This window comes from Amphimedon queenslandica, unplaced genomic scaffold (assembly GCF_000090795.2).
Source record: "Amphimedon queenslandica unplaced genomic scaffold, v1.1 AMPQUscaffold_13332, whole genome shotgun sequence".
In the NCBI taxonomy this organism is placed as follows: Eukaryota; Metazoa; Porifera; class Demospongiae; order Haplosclerida; family Niphatidae; genus Amphimedon; species Amphimedon queenslandica.
The window spans coordinates 30856-48502 of NW_003546432.1; the positions used below are offsets into that span (position 1 = coordinate 30856).

At 34.2% G+C, this 17647-nt stretch overlaps 1 protein-coding gene across 1 annotated transcript; it reads left to right on the plus strand.

Annotated features, from left to right (window-relative positions):
- The first annotated feature begins 27 nt into the window (after nt 1-27).
- Nucleotides 28-7148, plus strand: LOC105313264 (long-chain-fatty-acid--CoA ligase ACSBG2-like). The gene is made up of 14 exons (XM_019998248.1): nt 28-162; nt 1204-1302; nt 1707-1778; nt 2191-2331; nt 2960-3079; nt 3139-3215; nt 3898-3952; nt 4184-4304; nt 4730-4939; nt 5338-5420; nt 6043-6135; nt 6274-6358; nt 6579-6676; nt 6890-7148. Exons 1-14 carry the CDS (start codon nt 112-114, stop codon nt 7016-7018), a joined length of 1434 nt encoding a protein of 477 aa, XP_019853807.1. The 5' UTR covers nt 28-111; the 3' UTR covers nt 7019-7148.
- The last annotated feature ends 10499 nt before the right edge of the window (nt 7149-17647 follow it).

Consider the following 17647-nt stretch of genomic DNA (forward strand, 5'->3'; position numbering starts at 1 on the left):
TTATATTGTTATTATTATGTTGTTGGTAATTTATAGATAAAGGATAGTTTGCCTCTTTTGAAGAAGATAGTGAAGTATCTCCCTGAGACTGAGGAGCCATTGGATACTGAAATGAGAGAGAAAGGAGTAATAGCCTGGGAGGAATTCATGGAGCTGGGAAAGGTGAGAGAGAGGGAGGGAGGGAGGGGAGAGAAAGAGAGAGGGAGGGAGAGAGAGTGAGAGAGAGAGAGAAAGAGAGAGGGAGGGGGGAGAGAGGGAGAGAGAAAGAGAGAGAGAGGGAGGGAGGAAGAGGGGAGAGAGAGAGAGAAACACTAGCTAAGGGGAAATAGCCATGGATTAAAATTATTATTACTTATCAAGACATGTACAGTATATTTTGATCAATTATTCATTTACACACACAAAAGCAGCTCAATTGTTCCTAGTACATGTACATGATGCTATGGTATTGTATTGTCCTAGCATGTAAATGTACAATGTACCTACAAACACATAATATATGCTTGAATGTGTTCCTCTATGGTGCATATACTAACAGTTATTAATCTATATCTCAGTCTAAACATTTTACCATAAGATGCTGCTATGGTTCATAAATTATTTAATAATACTTTGACTGGTAGCATTAGTTTACTTATGATCAATTCTTCACTTTATTTTGCTATTTATTGTGTCTCACTGCCTCTTAACTGATCCATGATGGGATGAAATATGCATGGGATGATAATGGCCTGTATAGTAGGATATGGTACCATTAAATATGACTTATTTTGTTTGATCAGAAAAACCAATTTTTGCTATATACTGTATAGCTGGAAAAGTTTGCGGGAATTATATTTTGCGATTTTGTACCAATATAGCTATTTTTAATGTTTGTGGAATTTAATTTTGCTGGTGTAGGCGTGTACTGTTGATACACCCATTACTTATAATGCTTTGCGGAATTAAATTGTGCATTTTTATGATGAACAGCAAACAGCAAAATTAAATTCCAGCAAATATTTCCAGCTATACAGTATGCTGATTTTGATTTTAAAATCATTCAAATTTTGTCCAAAGACCCTACATGTATACTTGTACATGTATATGTATACCTATCATATTGATATTAAGTCTGAGCTGATTTGAGAACAATTATAAAAATAGAGGCATTTTGTCATGTAGTAATTAATTGTATTATGTTTTCCATTTATTCATTAATAGGATGTGAAGGATGATGTGTTAAGTGATAGAGTGTCAGCCATTAAACCAGGACACTGTGCCACTCTCGTATACACATCAGGCACCACTGGACCTCCTAAAGTATGTGTACTATTACTACAATTGATGTACACTTTAATTTTAATATTATTATTATAGTTTAATTACACATACATGTACATGTACATGTGTGAGTTTACAAGAATGAGGTTCTTATAGTGCATGGTTGTTGATTCCATGGCAATTACAATTTAAAAATCATATGCTTTTTCCTCAAATAGGGGCTCTACTCAAATAAATGCCTATCACTAATATATTACCATTATAGATACACTTATTATCACAGTATTATGTACACCTGTGTTTAGAATGGTCAAAATAGCTTTATTGTTCATCTTCAGTTTCAGAATGTAAGGTTGCTAGTTCAACTCTGGGTTTTTGTGATTACAGTGCATGTAAATGATGTAATTGTATTTAATTTTTTCATTTCTTTATTGATTCCATAGGGTGTCATGCTCTCTCATGATAACATTATTTTTGTCAGTAAAGGCATGAACAGAAACTTCAATATCACTCCAGTTAGTATCCTTTTATGTTCAATTGTTCATGCACACCACCTCCTCTTCATTCCTCTCTCCCCTCCCCCCTCTCTCTCCCTCTATACTGTACTATATCTTGTACTATACTGTACATTAGCTGACATTAACATTCAAGCATATAAATGTATACACGCATGTACACATGTATTATATTTTGTACACATACATGTATGTACAAATGTACGTGTATTATATTTACTCCTTTATACATGTATAACCATAAAAATGTAACTAGACCAGTATCTCTCTCAGATAGGAGAATTTATAAGTTTACTTCTCTTGATTTGTATTATACACAAGCATTCACATGTACATGTACAATATATATCTATTTATTTACATTGTATATACATGTATTGTTAGTGTTTCTGGTATTTGTTATACACTATAGGAGGATAGGATTGTCAGTTTCCTTCCCTTGAGTCATATTGCTGGTCTAATGTCTGACGTGATCAACCCAGCAATCTCTGGTACTTTAGTTTGTTTTGCTCAACCTGACGCTCTCAAAGGAACACTGAGGGACACACTACTGGTACTAACACATACTGTGTACTGTTTACTGTAATATAATGTACAGCACATGTGATATCTATGAGACAATATACACGTATACCGTATAGCGGGTAATTTTCGGTGGTTGAAAATTTCGACTGAAACCAGAAATGACTTTAGAATAAAAATTCGTTGGTTTTATTTTCGACTAGACAAAAATAATTGATCTTATGTCTTCACTAGCATCTGTAGGACTGACAGCATTAGAAAGAAGTCCCCTGGTCCTGTAGGGTCTGGAAGAGATTCTTTAGAAGGTGAACACCGTTTTCAAGGCCATCCATGCTTGTTATCATGTTATTAATAATTTATTATGGTCATGCCTATCTTCAGAATTAATTTTCGTTCAGAATTAATAGCAACGAAACAGACGAAAGTAAGCATCAGTCAAAAATTACCCACTATATGGTATCTATGTAATAATGTATGTACTGTATACTGTGATATGTACTTGTAATAATCACATTGATGTCTTATATGCATACTGTACTGCTTATGACATGTACATGTACATGTACATGTATGCATGTGTTTCATACTATAGAATGTACAGTCACTACAGTGTACAATAGTACTTTAAGTATAATTATACTTTATTTGGACTTCTTTAGGAAATACATCCTACAATAGTCATTGCTGTCCCGAGGGTTTGGGAGAAATTCAAGGAAGCCATTGATGCTCAATTTGATCTCGTCCGAGGATTCAAGAAATATATCTTAAAGAAATCAATGGTAAGGACTAGGAGATCACATGATAGTCACATGATAGTCACATGGTTTGTTTATTATAGAGAGTTGGTAGGAGGAGACAAGAGAACAGGGTTAGGGGGCGTGCCAGCTCTGTACTTGGATATAGAGTGGCTAACAGGTGAGGAATGTTCACAACTATACATTATATACATTATGTACACTGTAGTTTACATACAATGGGGAATTCTATTATTGAAATGGCTCCGAAATCTCCGATACTAATTACATTTTCTGATACATATTGATGTACTTATGCTGTATAGAAAGTTTGAGCTGATCCTGACTTCAATTTTTCAAGTTATGGTCGTTTTTTAAAAATGGCCGATTTGTGAAAAATACCCAAGGCTATAGCCCATGGTTTTTTCTGAAAATGGCTCTGAAATCACCCCAAATTTTTATTACATTTTCTGATACATATTGATGTCCTTATGCTGTATAGAAAGTTTGAGCTGATTCTGACTTCAATTTTTCAAGTTATGGCCAACTTTTTTTAAATGGCCAATTCGTAAAAAATACCCAAGGATAGCCCATGGTTTTTTCAAAAAAATGGCTCCAAAATTACTCCAAATTTTTATTACTTTTTTGATACGTATTGATGTCCTTATGCTGTATAGAAAGTTTCAGCTGATTCCGACTTCAATTTTTCAAGTTATGGCCGTTTTTTAAATGGCTGATTTGTGAAAAATACCCAAGGCATTTTAGATCATGCACTGTTTTAGAATACTAAAACATTGATTTTACAGCACTGTTCATGTAATCAGTATTATCATCATCTTTAAATAGTTATCCGTTTCATTTAGACTTGTTTTTAAAAATCTGAGAGAGAAGCTTGGACTCGATCAATGCAGACTTTGTGTAAGTCATCATAATAAAACATTGCTACATGTACAATAAATTTCGAGAGGAATTTAGCAAATAGCAAAACTTTGCTAATTTTCAGGTTTTAATTTGGCATATTTTTGGCCATGGTACCATTGAGCATGCACAAAATTGTACAAAATAGTGTCGCAAAAGGCTGAATTTTTTTAATTTTTGCTTCCAAATTGCTAGCTACAGTATGCAGTATGTAATTAATTATTTCTACAGGTTTCAGGGGCTGCCCCGTTGCCTAAATCAGTGATTGATTTCTATGCTGGTTTTGATATTGCGTTACTCCAAGTTTATGGAATGTCTGAAACTTCTGCAGTAGTCACCATAAACACTCCGGGTAAATGAGTATACATGTACACATGTACATGTACAGTAAATGTATATTTAGCAAATGTTATTGAAATACATGTATTAATAATAATAATAGTTTTGTGTGCTTTTTAGCCTTTTTTATTTTAGCTACATTATTGGCAGTTGTAGCAGTCCAAATGTGACCTTTTATTAATTGAAAATAATCATCAATTTTATGTACATGTACATGTACATGCATGTACACATACACATGTTCATGTAGTTGTAGATCATATACATGTACATGTATGTTACGTTGAAAGTTTGAGCAAGTTTATGCTGTTTATTTATTTTTAATGAGGTTTTATACATGTACAGCATTCGAACCCAACTTTATTGTACATGTATATAACTATAGCTAAAAATTTAATTACTATAAAATCTATTCTCTTTACCTCTTAAATTCTTTAGATAATTATAAACCAATCTCAGTTGGTCGGGCATTAAATGGAGTAGAACTTAAGATATTTGATCCCGATCCAGAGACTGGAGATGGCGAGATTTGTTTCCGTGGGCGTAACATATTTATGGGATACCTTGACAACGAGGAGAAGACAAAGGAAGCACTTGATGATGAAGGATGGTTGCACTCAGGAGACATTGGGAGAGTTGATGGAGATGGTAAGTACTTTAGTATGTATAGTGTCTCTCTTAATGGACACTCTCTATAGCGTACATCCCATTTAACGGACAGGACCTAGTGTACCAATTACATTCCTTACTGTATAAAATAACCTTTACATAAAGAAGACCTCTCTGTATGCAGTGTAGCCTCTATATAATGGACACTTTGGGTCAAGAAAATGTCTCTGTTATACAGAGGTGTCCTTTATGGGGAGGTTATTTTATACAGTAAGGAATGTAATTGGTACACTAGGTGCTGTCCTTTAAATGGAGGTGTACACTATAGAGAGTGTCCATTAAGAGAGACTATACTGTCCCTACTCTGATGTATCTATTTTTTCTATGTCACACTAATTATTATTAATAATGTATTGATTACATGTATTTATTGTTAGGTTTTTATTATATTACTGGTCGCAAGAAAGAGTTAATAATAACTAAAGGAGGAGAGAATATTGCACCAGTTCCTATTGAAGATGTAATATGAGTAACACATGTACCATATGTTTTTTCTATTCCTTTCTCTCTCTCTCTCTTTGGGTTTCCTACAAATTTTTTGGTTTTTCAGCTCAAAAGTTGGCCAAAAGTCCCTGTACTATAGTGCAGTGTCATTGGCCAAATTTTTTCAAAAATGAAAAAGAGAGAATTCTCCATTTTAATAATCTTTTCTGATGCATATGCATGTACTTATGTTGCGTAAAAAGTTTGAGCTGGTTTGAATCAAAATTAGATTTTTTATAAATTTTTTAAGCTGCTCCAAAATCAGGCCAAAGCCACTGTACTACAGTACAGGGTCATTTGCCAAATTTTGCCAAAATTGAAAAGAAAAAAATTTTCAATTTTTATAATTTTATCTGATGCATATGTATTTATATTGCGTCGAAAGTTTAAGTTGGTTCCGATCAAATTTGTGATATTTTATGAATTTTTGAATTTGCTCCATATGCTACTATGAGGCTTTTTATGCTGTTGAACTCACTTAGCATTCTTTGTGGGAAATCCTACTCTTTCTTTTACTCATCCTCATGTATGTACACATTTTTGTTTGAAATATTTATTTTAATGATACAATTTTCTATTGTACATCATTTTATTATTAGTGTATTAAAGAGGAGGTCCCTATCATTAGTAATGTAATGTTGGTTGGAGATGATAGGAAATATCTAACAATGCTGGTCACTCTACGTGTTAAAGTAAATGAAACTTTATAAAAGTACAACAAACTATGTATATCTTTCTCACTTTCCTTTTCCCTTCTCTTCCTTATTCTCCTCTCCTCTTCTGCTCCTAATCATCTCTCTCCCTCTCTCTTTTCTTCTCTCCTCATGCAGTTTGATGAGAATCTTGCCCCAACTGATGAATTATCTCTTCTTGTTGTAAACATGTTGTCTCAGTTCAACTCCCAATCTACTACTGGTTAGCCTTAGATCAGTATTACCTTATTATTAGTAAAAATGCTCATGAACTTTATGTAGCTTATTATACCCACACCGTACCATCAAATGAAAGGGTGAAGTGATTAATTTTTTAGAATAATTTATGTACAATACAGATACTAATATCTATATAATGTCATTATACTTTCCCCCTTCTCTCTCTCTTTCTCTCTCAATACATATTCATGTAATACATGTAGTTACTGAAGCTAAAGATGATGATATTGTTAAGCAGTTGATACAAGAAGGAATGGAGAGAGCTAATGAGAGGGCAATCAGTAGAGCTGCACGTGTTCAGGTAGATCTATTGTATAATATATTCTTTATTTGCATGTGTACATATAACTGTGTAGTAATATTTGGATTTATTAGTAGTAAATTGCATTTGGATTTTCATCCACAAAAAAGGTTTTTAAGAAATTTCAAAAATTTAATCCCTTGCCAATAAATCCTGTTTTATGTACATTTATTGTTCTGTTTTTAAATTGTATTATTATTATTGAAAATGTAGAAGTTCACTATACTACCAGCTGAGTTCAGTATTGAAGGAAATGAACTAACTTCAACAATGAAACTGAAGAGAAGTGTCACTGCTAAGAAATATAAAGATGAAATTGACAAGATGTATCCTGAGACATAACAGAAACCAGAGGACAAAAGTTGAAGTATTTATTTAAACATTGCTATAGCAAATTATTACTGTCTTGCATTAAGTTTATTTCTTCATTTATGTTCTCCACTGCCATTTCATGCTTTTTATTATTTAAAAACTGTTACAAGTACATGTACTGTACATTAATTTAATACTACATCTAATGAAGGCCAATCATGAAATTAAAAATTGATGTCATCTAAGCTAGGAAAGGAAACAAGAATAATTATACAATGCAAAAAATAATCGTGTTCCTTTAACTATTCAATTAACCTTTCGTCTTCAGCTCCACTATTGGTAGTGGTTTGTGTTAGTAACAGTAGGTACATGACGTTCTTACTCCATTTATCACAACATTCAGAGTTTTAAGTATACCCTATATATATATATATATATATATATATATATATATATATATTAGTTTGTAGAATATTAAATAGTTCAGCACTCTCAGTTGTGTTTAAGGGTAAAAGTAAGTGTATGTAGACCGTGATGAGAGAGAAACAGAAGATGTGGTGGTGGGTATGGTTCATGTAGTATCAGACAGTGTAATCTTTTGATATGTTGAAGGAGTGATATCATCAGTTTTTTTTATTCATCCAATTTCCTACTATCTGTAGACCAGTCAGTCTGGTGTGTGATCACATCTACTACCATATCGCCGGAAAATTTGGCGGTCTAAAACTTTGGCGGTTTTGCATCAAAACTGTCTAAATATAATATTGGCGGTTGACTATCTTGTCTTTTCTTTAAGCACACTCAGCTCTTCTTCAAGCTGCTCCTTGGCAGTCTTTGCCCACAGTCTTGACTTTGTGACTGAAATAGTGAGAAATACTGCCATTTTTAGTATAATCAACCCGCCCATAAAATTGCAATTATTATTGGTGGTTATAATATTGGTGGTTTTATTTTGAACTGCCAATCCGCCAAATTTAATTCTCCACCAAATTTTCCGGCTATACGGTATATTCAGTGATGATGGTAGGTTATCAGATATGCCCAGTGAAGAGCTTGTAATGTGTTGTTTTCCTTTAATAGTAAGTGCTCTATTCATCCAACACACAGATAATTAAATGAATTTAGAGTTATATTTATTTGTTATAAAAAATAGTAGATCTACAATCAGTATTGTTCTATTGATTATAATCATTGTTGATAATGATATTCAGTGTTATTGGTGTGTTCCAATAAGTAGTTTCATGAGGTGCTATATACCACACACATACTCATCCTTTATACTAGTACATGTATAGCTTCTGTTACTTCCTATACTAAAGCTTGCTGCCATTCAAACTCTTGAAGGCTTCTGCTGGTTTCTACCTTGAAGCTCTGCCTTTTTAGTGTGGTTTCTAAAATAGTTACTTAACTTTCTCATTGTCCTCCATACTATAGTACAAGATGATTGATGTCTCTCGATGGAGAGCAAGTATTGGACTGTGGAACTACTGTCAAGCTGCCTCTGGTAGACCAGTTAATGGCCGCCACTCTCACTCATTCAAAGCTGCAGTAGACAGCAAGTCAGGCAGTACTACATCAGGAGAGAAGACATCTAAACTGCCTGCAGCTCTGTCTCTTATTGCTTTACTCCTCCTCTTTTACTCTCTCTCTTTATTAAGACACATCTTGATGATTCCTCCAACAGGTAACAATTGCAAATTTGTACTTGTGTATTTACTGGTATTTTATTATTAGGTAACTGCTACCAAGTATGTACTACTGGTGTTACTGATACAAATTACCTCCAGTCAGTAGTCTTACCTGGAGGCAGCAGTTCTAACCTGATTTACAATGATCTCTATTTGATTGTTTGTCTACGTATGCTCCTCCTCTTATCAGGAGATGTTGAACTCAATCCTGGTCCTATGATTGATGATCGACCTGATATTTCATTGCTAACTCAATGGCTTGAACCACTTGTTAACTGGAAACCATTTGGTCATTGCTTACCAGAAATTACTTATTCAGATGTTTCAAAAATAGAAGCAGAAAATACAAAAATTGATGAACAAAAGTCAGCATTGTACACAAAATGGTTGAGTGTAGCGCCTAAAGCAACATGGTCTGATGTGATTAACGCACTGAGGAAAGTAAGACAAAACAAAATTGTCCAAAATATACGAAGAAATTTACAAAAAAGTGCACCAAGGTCAGCTAGAAGCTATGTTGCTGTCACTAGCAAAACATCAACACATGCAGAAGTGAAGTTTGAAACGGTAGAAGGTGAAAAGGAAATATTACACACACTAATGGACCTCAAAAAAGAATTCTCCAATTTAATAATGCGTGCACGATTAGGTCTTGAGGAGAAAACTGATAATGATCCCAAAATATTGCACTCACTAATCATATGGTTGGAGGCTTACATGCATTGGAATGATAAACTAACAAATGCATCATTGGACGAAACTTTCAAAATTATTCATCCGTTTTATGATTTTATTGATTGCAGCCTGATAGTGGACATAAGTGAAGTCTTTCTACAGGATTTTAAATTTGGTGTCATTTATAGTGAATTAAAAACTTACAAGGAAAAAGCTGATAAACTTCGATTTTCAGCTCAAGTGAAGCACCTTAACGAAGCACTGAAGGAAATTTATGCGGAGCATATACCAGATATATCAAATATGCCGATGATTTCAATGAAGCTTCATAATCAATGGCACAGTAGCAACATCAATGGACTCTCTCTACTGATTCACAACTTACTTCCTGTTGGACACCAGCAGTCAATAATGAAATATATCAGTATATTTTCTGGATCTATTCTCATAAAATATTCTGTATATGGTTCTACAGCTGATAGTCTAATAGAATATAGTGGAGAAAAGTTACAGTTTATGCGTCTCATTGGTATATTTAGTTTATACATTAATGATCATCCTGTCCTTCAAGAAGATGAGAATATGAACTTGACCTTTGAACTAGCTCTCCTTGAGGCAGTCACAGCTGGTAATAATGAAGCAGTAGAGTTTCTTCTTCAACTAGGAACTGTTAATATTGATCATACTAATGAAGAAGGCAAGACAGCACTAATGGTAGCTTGTGAAAGAGGACATGAGGACATTGTACACAGTTCACTGTCTGCTGGAGCTAATGTTAACATTCAGGACAATAATGGATGGACTGCACTAATGATAGCAAGTAAATTTAATCATATTTCAATTGTTCGCATGTTACTAGAAGCTAATGCTAATCCTCACTTGAAGAAATCAAATGGATCGAATTGTTTAATGATTGCTAGCTACCATGGAAAGTATGAAGTTGTTGAACTACTGATTAGCAAAGGGGTTGATTATAAATATCAACGGAAAGATGGTTGGAATGCTTTGATGTTGGCTTGCCAAAATGGTCACACTCAAACAGTTGAACTGTTGCTGAAGGAACAAGCTGATCCTAATGTTCAAATGAATGATGGTTGGAATGCTCTTTTGTTGGCTTGTCAAAATGGTCATACTCAAATAGTTAAACTGTTGCTGAAGGAACAAGTTGATCCTAATGTTCAAAACAAAGATGGCTGGAATGCTTTTATGGTGGCTTGTCAAAATGGTCACACTCAAATAGCTGAACTATTACTGAAGAAACGAGTTGATCCTAACGTTGAAAACAAACATTCATGGCCACACTGCCCTAGTGCTTGCTAGCACTAAAGGACATATTGAAGTAGTCAAGTTATTATTAGAATGGAAAGATGATCCAAATATTAAATCTAATGAAGGCACATTATCACTAGCCAAGACTGTTGAAATATCTGCATTACCCAAAGATAAAAATGCTGAAGTAGTAGATGTTTAGTACATTTATGTAGAGCAATTGCATGCTGTTAGCTAGTATTGTATTCATGTCCTTGTTACAAGACTGCAATGAAATTACTTAATACTGCTACAAATTATGCTGATACACAATTGCAATGACAAAAAATACATACCATAGCATGCATATTGGTAAAAGTTGAGAGCCTTACAATTTCTGTGATCCTCAACAGTAATATAATGGTAACTTTGGTTTGATAACTAAGATTTTATATTGTAGATCTAAAGCCTAGACATGGCCAGTGTGCTGTTCACATGCACCATTGTATGGTATGGGAAACTATGCATTTTCATTGTTATTGCTGTGATAATAGTATAGTAACTTAATCAGTTCAGTTATGATAGATATGTGAAATGTCCAAATTTAGTCAAAACCACTTTAGTGTAAAACTACAACTCAGCCCTATAGAGTCATATACTGCACAAAATTTCACAAAGTTTATTTCAAAGGCTTTATGCAGTGCTACCCCTTATAAACTACAAGATGATTGATGTCTCTCAATGGAGAGCAAGTATTGGACTGTGGAACTACTGTCAAGCTGCCTCCAGTAGACCAGCTAATGGCTGCCACTCTCACTCATTTAAAGCTGCAGTAGACAGCAAGTCAGGGAGTAATACATTGGGGGAGAAGACATCTAAACTGCCAGCAGCTCTGTCTCTTATTGTTTCTCTTCTTTTATCTTTATTAAGATATATGAAGCTCAATTCTATTCTTCCAACTGGTAAATAAACTAACAGTAAATAATATTATCATACAGTGTATTTACAATAGGTATAATTACTGTTACTGTTATGATCCACTGCCTCCAGTCATTAGTCTTGTTTATAGCTACTATTGGCAGTAGCTCTGACCTGATCTACTATTTGGTTTTACTTCTCCTCCTCCTCTTATCAGGAGATGTTGAACTCAATCCTGGTCCTATGATTGATGATCGACCTGATATATCATTATTAATTCAATGGCTTGAACCACTTGTTGACTGGAAACCATTTGGTTTATGTTTAGTTGGGATGGAAGAACATGACATTTTAAAAATTGAACAAGAACAGGCAAAAATTGAAGACAGAAAGCTAGCGTTATACTCAAAATGGTTGTCAGTCAATCCTAAAGCAACATGGAGAGATATCATTGATGTACTGACTAGGCTCAATCAGAACAAACTTGCTCAAGATATTAAAGATCACATATACAGTGATGCTGCTTCTACAATGTCATCATTATCACCAAAAACGTCTTGCTCTGATGGTAAGCTACACACTATCACTCAATATTATGTATTGATATAGTATACATGTACATAACAAATAGAATTAACCCTCTCTAGTCTCACATAAAAGCTTGTCTCAATTAGATGCCTGGGGGCTACAAATGTAATAAGGAAATATGAGAGCCCTCAAATAGAAGCCTGTACATGCATGTTCAAATTAAATTAAAGATAGGAAAGGTTTCTATTTGAGAATACTTATAGTAACTGATATTGTTAAATGTTCATAGGTGATACTGAGATAATACTCTTTTCAAAAGATGACCAAGCAGTTCAAGATTCTTTAGACAATTTGCAAGCAAAATTCTCTCACATTATGAGAAATGTAAAATCAGCTTTTAATAAAACAGAAGCCAAAAAATCTCTACTTCCTTTTGAAATATCTAATTGGGTTGAGTGCTACCTTCACTGGGAATATGGTACATTAGACGATGATTTAGATGATACTTTTAAGAAAATATACCACCATTATGACTTCAGTGACTGTAGTCTGATAGTTGCTATGTGTAATGAGTTTATAAGTGATGAGAAAGATCTACTCGATGAGCTGAAGGTTTATTCATTAAATGCTAATACATTTCGTTCATCAACACCAATTACTGAACTCAAACAAAAGCTACGGAAAGTGTATGGACCTTATAGACAACATTTGGAGAATATGCCATTGATCTGTATTGAACTACAAAATCCTTGGAATGACGTTACAATTAATGGACTATATATTCTCATTGGAAGATTGCTACCAAAAGAACTCAGACAGTCAATAATGAAATACATCACTATTGAGGAAGGATCTGTTATCATCAAGTTACATATTCTTGACATTACAGCTGATAGTCTAATTGAATATACTCAAGGAAAGTTACAGTTTATGCGTCTTATTGGTATATTTAGTTTATACATTAATGATCATCCTATCCTTCAAGAAGATGAGAATATGAACTTCACCTTTGATCTAGCTCGCCTTGAGGCAGTCACAGCTGGTAATAATGAAGCAGTAGAGTTTCTTCTTCAACTAAAAAGTTGTAATATTGATTATATTAATGAAGAAGGCAAGACAGAACTAATGTTAGCTTGTGAAAGAGGAGATCAGGACATTGTACACAAATTATTGTCTGCTGGAGCTAATGTTGACATTCAGGACAATGAAGGATGGACTGCACTAATGAGAGCCATTGAGCACAGTCACAATTCAATCATTCACATGTTACTAGAAGCTAATGCTAACCCTCACTTAAAGAAATCAGACAGATCGAATGCCGTATTGATTGCTAGTTACTATGGTAACTATGAAATTGTTGAACTATTGATTAGTAAAGGAGTTGATTATAAATGTCAAAGGGAGGATGGTTGGAATGCTTTTGCATTCGCTTGTCAAAAGGGTCACACTCAAATAGTTGAACTGCTGCTAAAGAAAAAAGTTGATCCTAACATTCAAATGAGTGGTGGATTAAATGCTTTTATGTTGGCTTGTCAAAATGGTCACACTCGAATAGTTGAACTTTTGCTTAAGGAAAAAGTCAATCCTAATGTTCAAACAAAAGATCAAGTAAATGCTTTTATGTTGGCTTGTGAAAGTGGAAACGTTCCAATAGTTGAACTGTTGCTGAAGGAACAAGTTAATCCTAATGTTCAAGACAAAAATGGAGTGAATGCTTTCATGTTTGCTTGTCAAAATGGTCACACTCAAATAGTTGAACTTTTGCTGAAGGAACAAGTTTATCTTAATATTCGAAGGAATGATGGAGTGAATGCTTTTATGTTGGCTTGTAGAAATGGTCACACTCAAATAGTTGAACTGTTGCTCAAGGAAAAAGTCAATCCTAATGTTCAAACAAAAGATCGAGTGAATGCTTTTATGTTGGCTTGTCAAAGTGGCAGCTTTCCAATAGTTGAACTGTTGCTGAAGGAACAAATTAATCCTGATGCTCGACAGAAAGATGGTTGGAATGCTTTTATGTTAGCTTGTTCAAGAGGCCACATTCAAATAGTTGAATTGCTCCTGAAGAAACGAGTTAATCCTAATACTCAAAGCATTCATGGCCGCACTCCTTTAATGTTTGCCAGTGCTAATGGACACTATGAAGTGGCAAAGTTATTACTAGAATGGAAAGCTGATCCAACTATTAGAGCCAAATCTTATAATCCTGTAACTGCGTTATCACTAGCCAAGACTCCTGAAATATCTGCATTACTTTCAACTTATAGAAAGAAAGGCATTATAATATCAAAGGAAGCTGCTGCTAGTGTCTATTCATCAGCACCTCCACGAAGAACAGTATCCAGTGAATATCGTACTACAGTATCAAATGTCAGTGTTACAAGAAGTTTACCTACAGCTTTGTCTTTAGATACAGCCGCAAAAGGGGCACTTAAAGATACAAAAGAGAAGTCAAAATCAAAATACAATGTTGATGTTTAAGTACATGTGCATTAATAATAGCTTGAAGTAGAATGCTTAGTACATTAATTATTGTGTGACAGTGAATAATTTTTTAGCTTACATAATTGTACATTTTGCTGCTCAAAAAATTAAAATGTCAATTTTATAGCATGACACCCTCATTATGTGTCAGTCTGATTATCTGATGAGGTGCAGTGATAATGAGTAGGAGAGGTACATATAATATTTGTAATATTGCTACTAATGAAAATTGGAAGGTACTGTACATATTACTGTAGTATAAAAAACTGCATGTATATACTAGTAGCTAGTAATCCTTTATTTGCCAAACCCACCACAAATCTCCTTATAAGGACAATTAGAGGTGACACATGTAGGGTTGTGGTAATAGAACAAACTCTTGTAAGCATCATGTTTCCCAATTCATGTACATTGCTTCATGCATGAAGGTCTTTTAAACTATGAAACTGTTATTTCAAAAAAAAAAGCTGAAATGCTGGGAAAAATGAAATTGCATAATGTGTGCTAAATTAGTACTAGGTTTGACGAGTTTTGTTAATGAAGTATCACTATTGGTAGCAGTTTGTGTGGCTGTTCTCTTCTGTGCCTATCGATCAATGTCTTCTTTTGACTTCTAAGAATATCACTCAGGAGAAAATGGCTATATTTTAACTCAATATATTCGATTGATGGATGAATGAAGATAGTTTCATATAAATGTTGTACTAGCTCTATCCAGTTAGGTTCAGATAACTCATTATTAACATAATCACACTGTATTCTCAGTAGTCTGATGGTTGTATGCAACTGTAAAATGCTAGTAACAGCAGGTAGTCCATGTTCAAAAAACAATGGTGTCATTATTTGTTTCATCTTTTCCCATCTATAGTTATTGTATGACTGATCTAGTTTGAAGTTCACTTTAAGATCTCTGAGATTGTTCTTTTGAGAAATAACATCAATCAAAGTTCTCATCTCTTCATTCAGTGGAAGTGGAATAGGTGCAGTTAACTGCTGTAGACTGGTGTTATGTCTAAGACCAGTTGTTAGAAAGGACAAAAATGAACTCGGAATGGGATCATCATAATAGTAGCTGTTAATCTCAAGATATTTCAGTGTTTGGTTTTGTGTTAGCATATCTTGTAGACTAGTACACATACTGCTGGTATATACTCTTTCCTTTATCTTTACACTCAGAGCTTTAAGTGTAGTATTGGTTTGTAGAATAGTAAATAGTTCAAAAATACTCTCAGCTGTGTCTAGTGGTAAAGCAAGTGTACATAGATTGGGATGAGAGTCAAATAGAAGATGTGGTGGGTATGGTTCAGTTAGTATCAGGCAGTGTAATCTTTTGATATGTGGAAGGAGTGATGATGTCAGTTTCCGATTCAACAATCCAATTACCTTTAGATCTAGAGCAGTCAGTGGTGTGTTCACCTCTACAATATTGAGCGATGACAGTTTCAGTTTATCAAATATGTTCAGTGAAAGAGCTTGTAGTGTGCTGTTATCCTTTAACAACTGCTCTATGACTCCATCAGGTAGACGCTGACGAATAGAAGACATATAAGGAGAAACTACTGCTAATGATTTCATTGTTTTATTTTTTGTTACTCCTTTAATGACACTAGTAACGACATTTGCAATTTCCATCCATTCATTATACTCAATCTTCATTTCTTGTAGCATTGAATTTATTTCTATACATTTTTCAAGTTCAGTATACTTTTTTGTGTAGTAAATTTTGTCAACTGTTGGTATAGGACCATTCATTATTATGTGCAGTATCTTCAATTGTGGAAGATTGAGTAACTGTGACAATACAAGACAGGGAACATATTGACCTTCATCTAATCTGCAGTAGCACTCCTGAATGTTTGGTAGGAATGATGGTTGTAATAATTCCTCAGGCCCATTTAACTTCACCTCAAGTCTCTTACACTGGGTCTGAAGTGGGTTATTGAGTAGCCCAGCAGATAAATATCTTAGGTGCAAGTGATTCCATATTGTGCTTGAATTATTTATACAATAGCTAAGACACAACCAGTCAAACAATGATAATGATACTCTATGCAAACACAGTGAGTGGTCTTTGATAGATTGTGCTAATACTTGACATAGAATTGTGTTCTGTGATTCATACAGGAGTTGAAGAAGAAAATTGAGAATATTTTCAAAATCATCAGATCCGATGTGATTATATTCTCTAATTTTAGGATTTTGATAGAAGTAGGAGAGATGACAAGTCTCAAACCCAAACAATGGATACCTCTTACACTGTAAGTCAAGTTGTTGTTTATTAAAATACTGTTGATAGCTCTCATGTTCAAGGTGAGTTAGACCTGCTACAAACCTCTGACACATTCGAAAGTGATCATCATCTAAGTGATCCTTAAACACTTCCTCTGTTTTCTTCTCATGCTTAGCTATCCACCATGCAGCTAAAAATTCCTGTATACTCAAGTGAAGGAACTGATACTTTTCCTCATCAAATTCTCTGAATTTTGTCATCAACCCAAGGTAGTCTTCCTCACTCAGTGACTGTAGTTCATGTGAAGAGAATGTCATTGTTGTATTAGCCAGGTTAGTATAAGCTATTTGACACATCTCTTGTAAAGGTTTAGCTAATTGTGATGGTAATGAAGAAAGACTACCTAAAGTATATGGGTCAATGTCATGTCTTGGTTTTATTTCAACATGTCTTCTGATGGTTTGAAGGATAAAGTTCTCATAGAGTTGAGTGAGTGTTGTTGGTAAGTGTCCTCCTTCCTTACAATAAACTAAGATGACCATGGAACAGACTAGTGGTACATAACACAATGATTGGACATCATTTCGTACTTCAAGATCATTAATGAGCTTCACTGCTAGTTGTGAGTCCTTACTGCTTTGAGTAGTTGTAAATAGTTCACTGAAATCATACGTATGCTCATTAATGAGCTCTTGTGCTAGTTTTGCATCTTTTTGAAGTGTTTGTATAATTACTGTTGATATTTCTTCCTTAGAAAACCCAATAACCTGAACATGTCTACTGAGAGTATCCATTTTCAAGAGTGAAGAGGAAGCATAGCTACGAGAAGTAACAATTACTGAACATTGGTCTAACTGCTTTCTATGAATGATACTAGCAGCAAATGAA

What these genes read in the sequence shown, in the direction of transcription:
- LOC105313264 (XM_019998248.1), top strand. Translation starts at nt 112, where the DNA reads ATGAGAGAGAAAGGAGTAATAGCCTGGGAGGAATTCATGGAGCTGGGA. An exon ending in GCACCACTGGACCTCCTAAA is followed by an intron (nt 1,303 to 1,706) that starts GTATGTGTACTA and finishes TTGATTCCATAG; the next exon opens with GGTGTCATGCTCTCTCATGA. An exon ending in TGGGAGAGTTGATGGAGATG is followed by an intron (nt 4,940 to 5,337) that starts GTAAGTACTTTA and finishes ATTTATTGTTAG; the next exon opens with GTTTTTATTATATTACTGGT.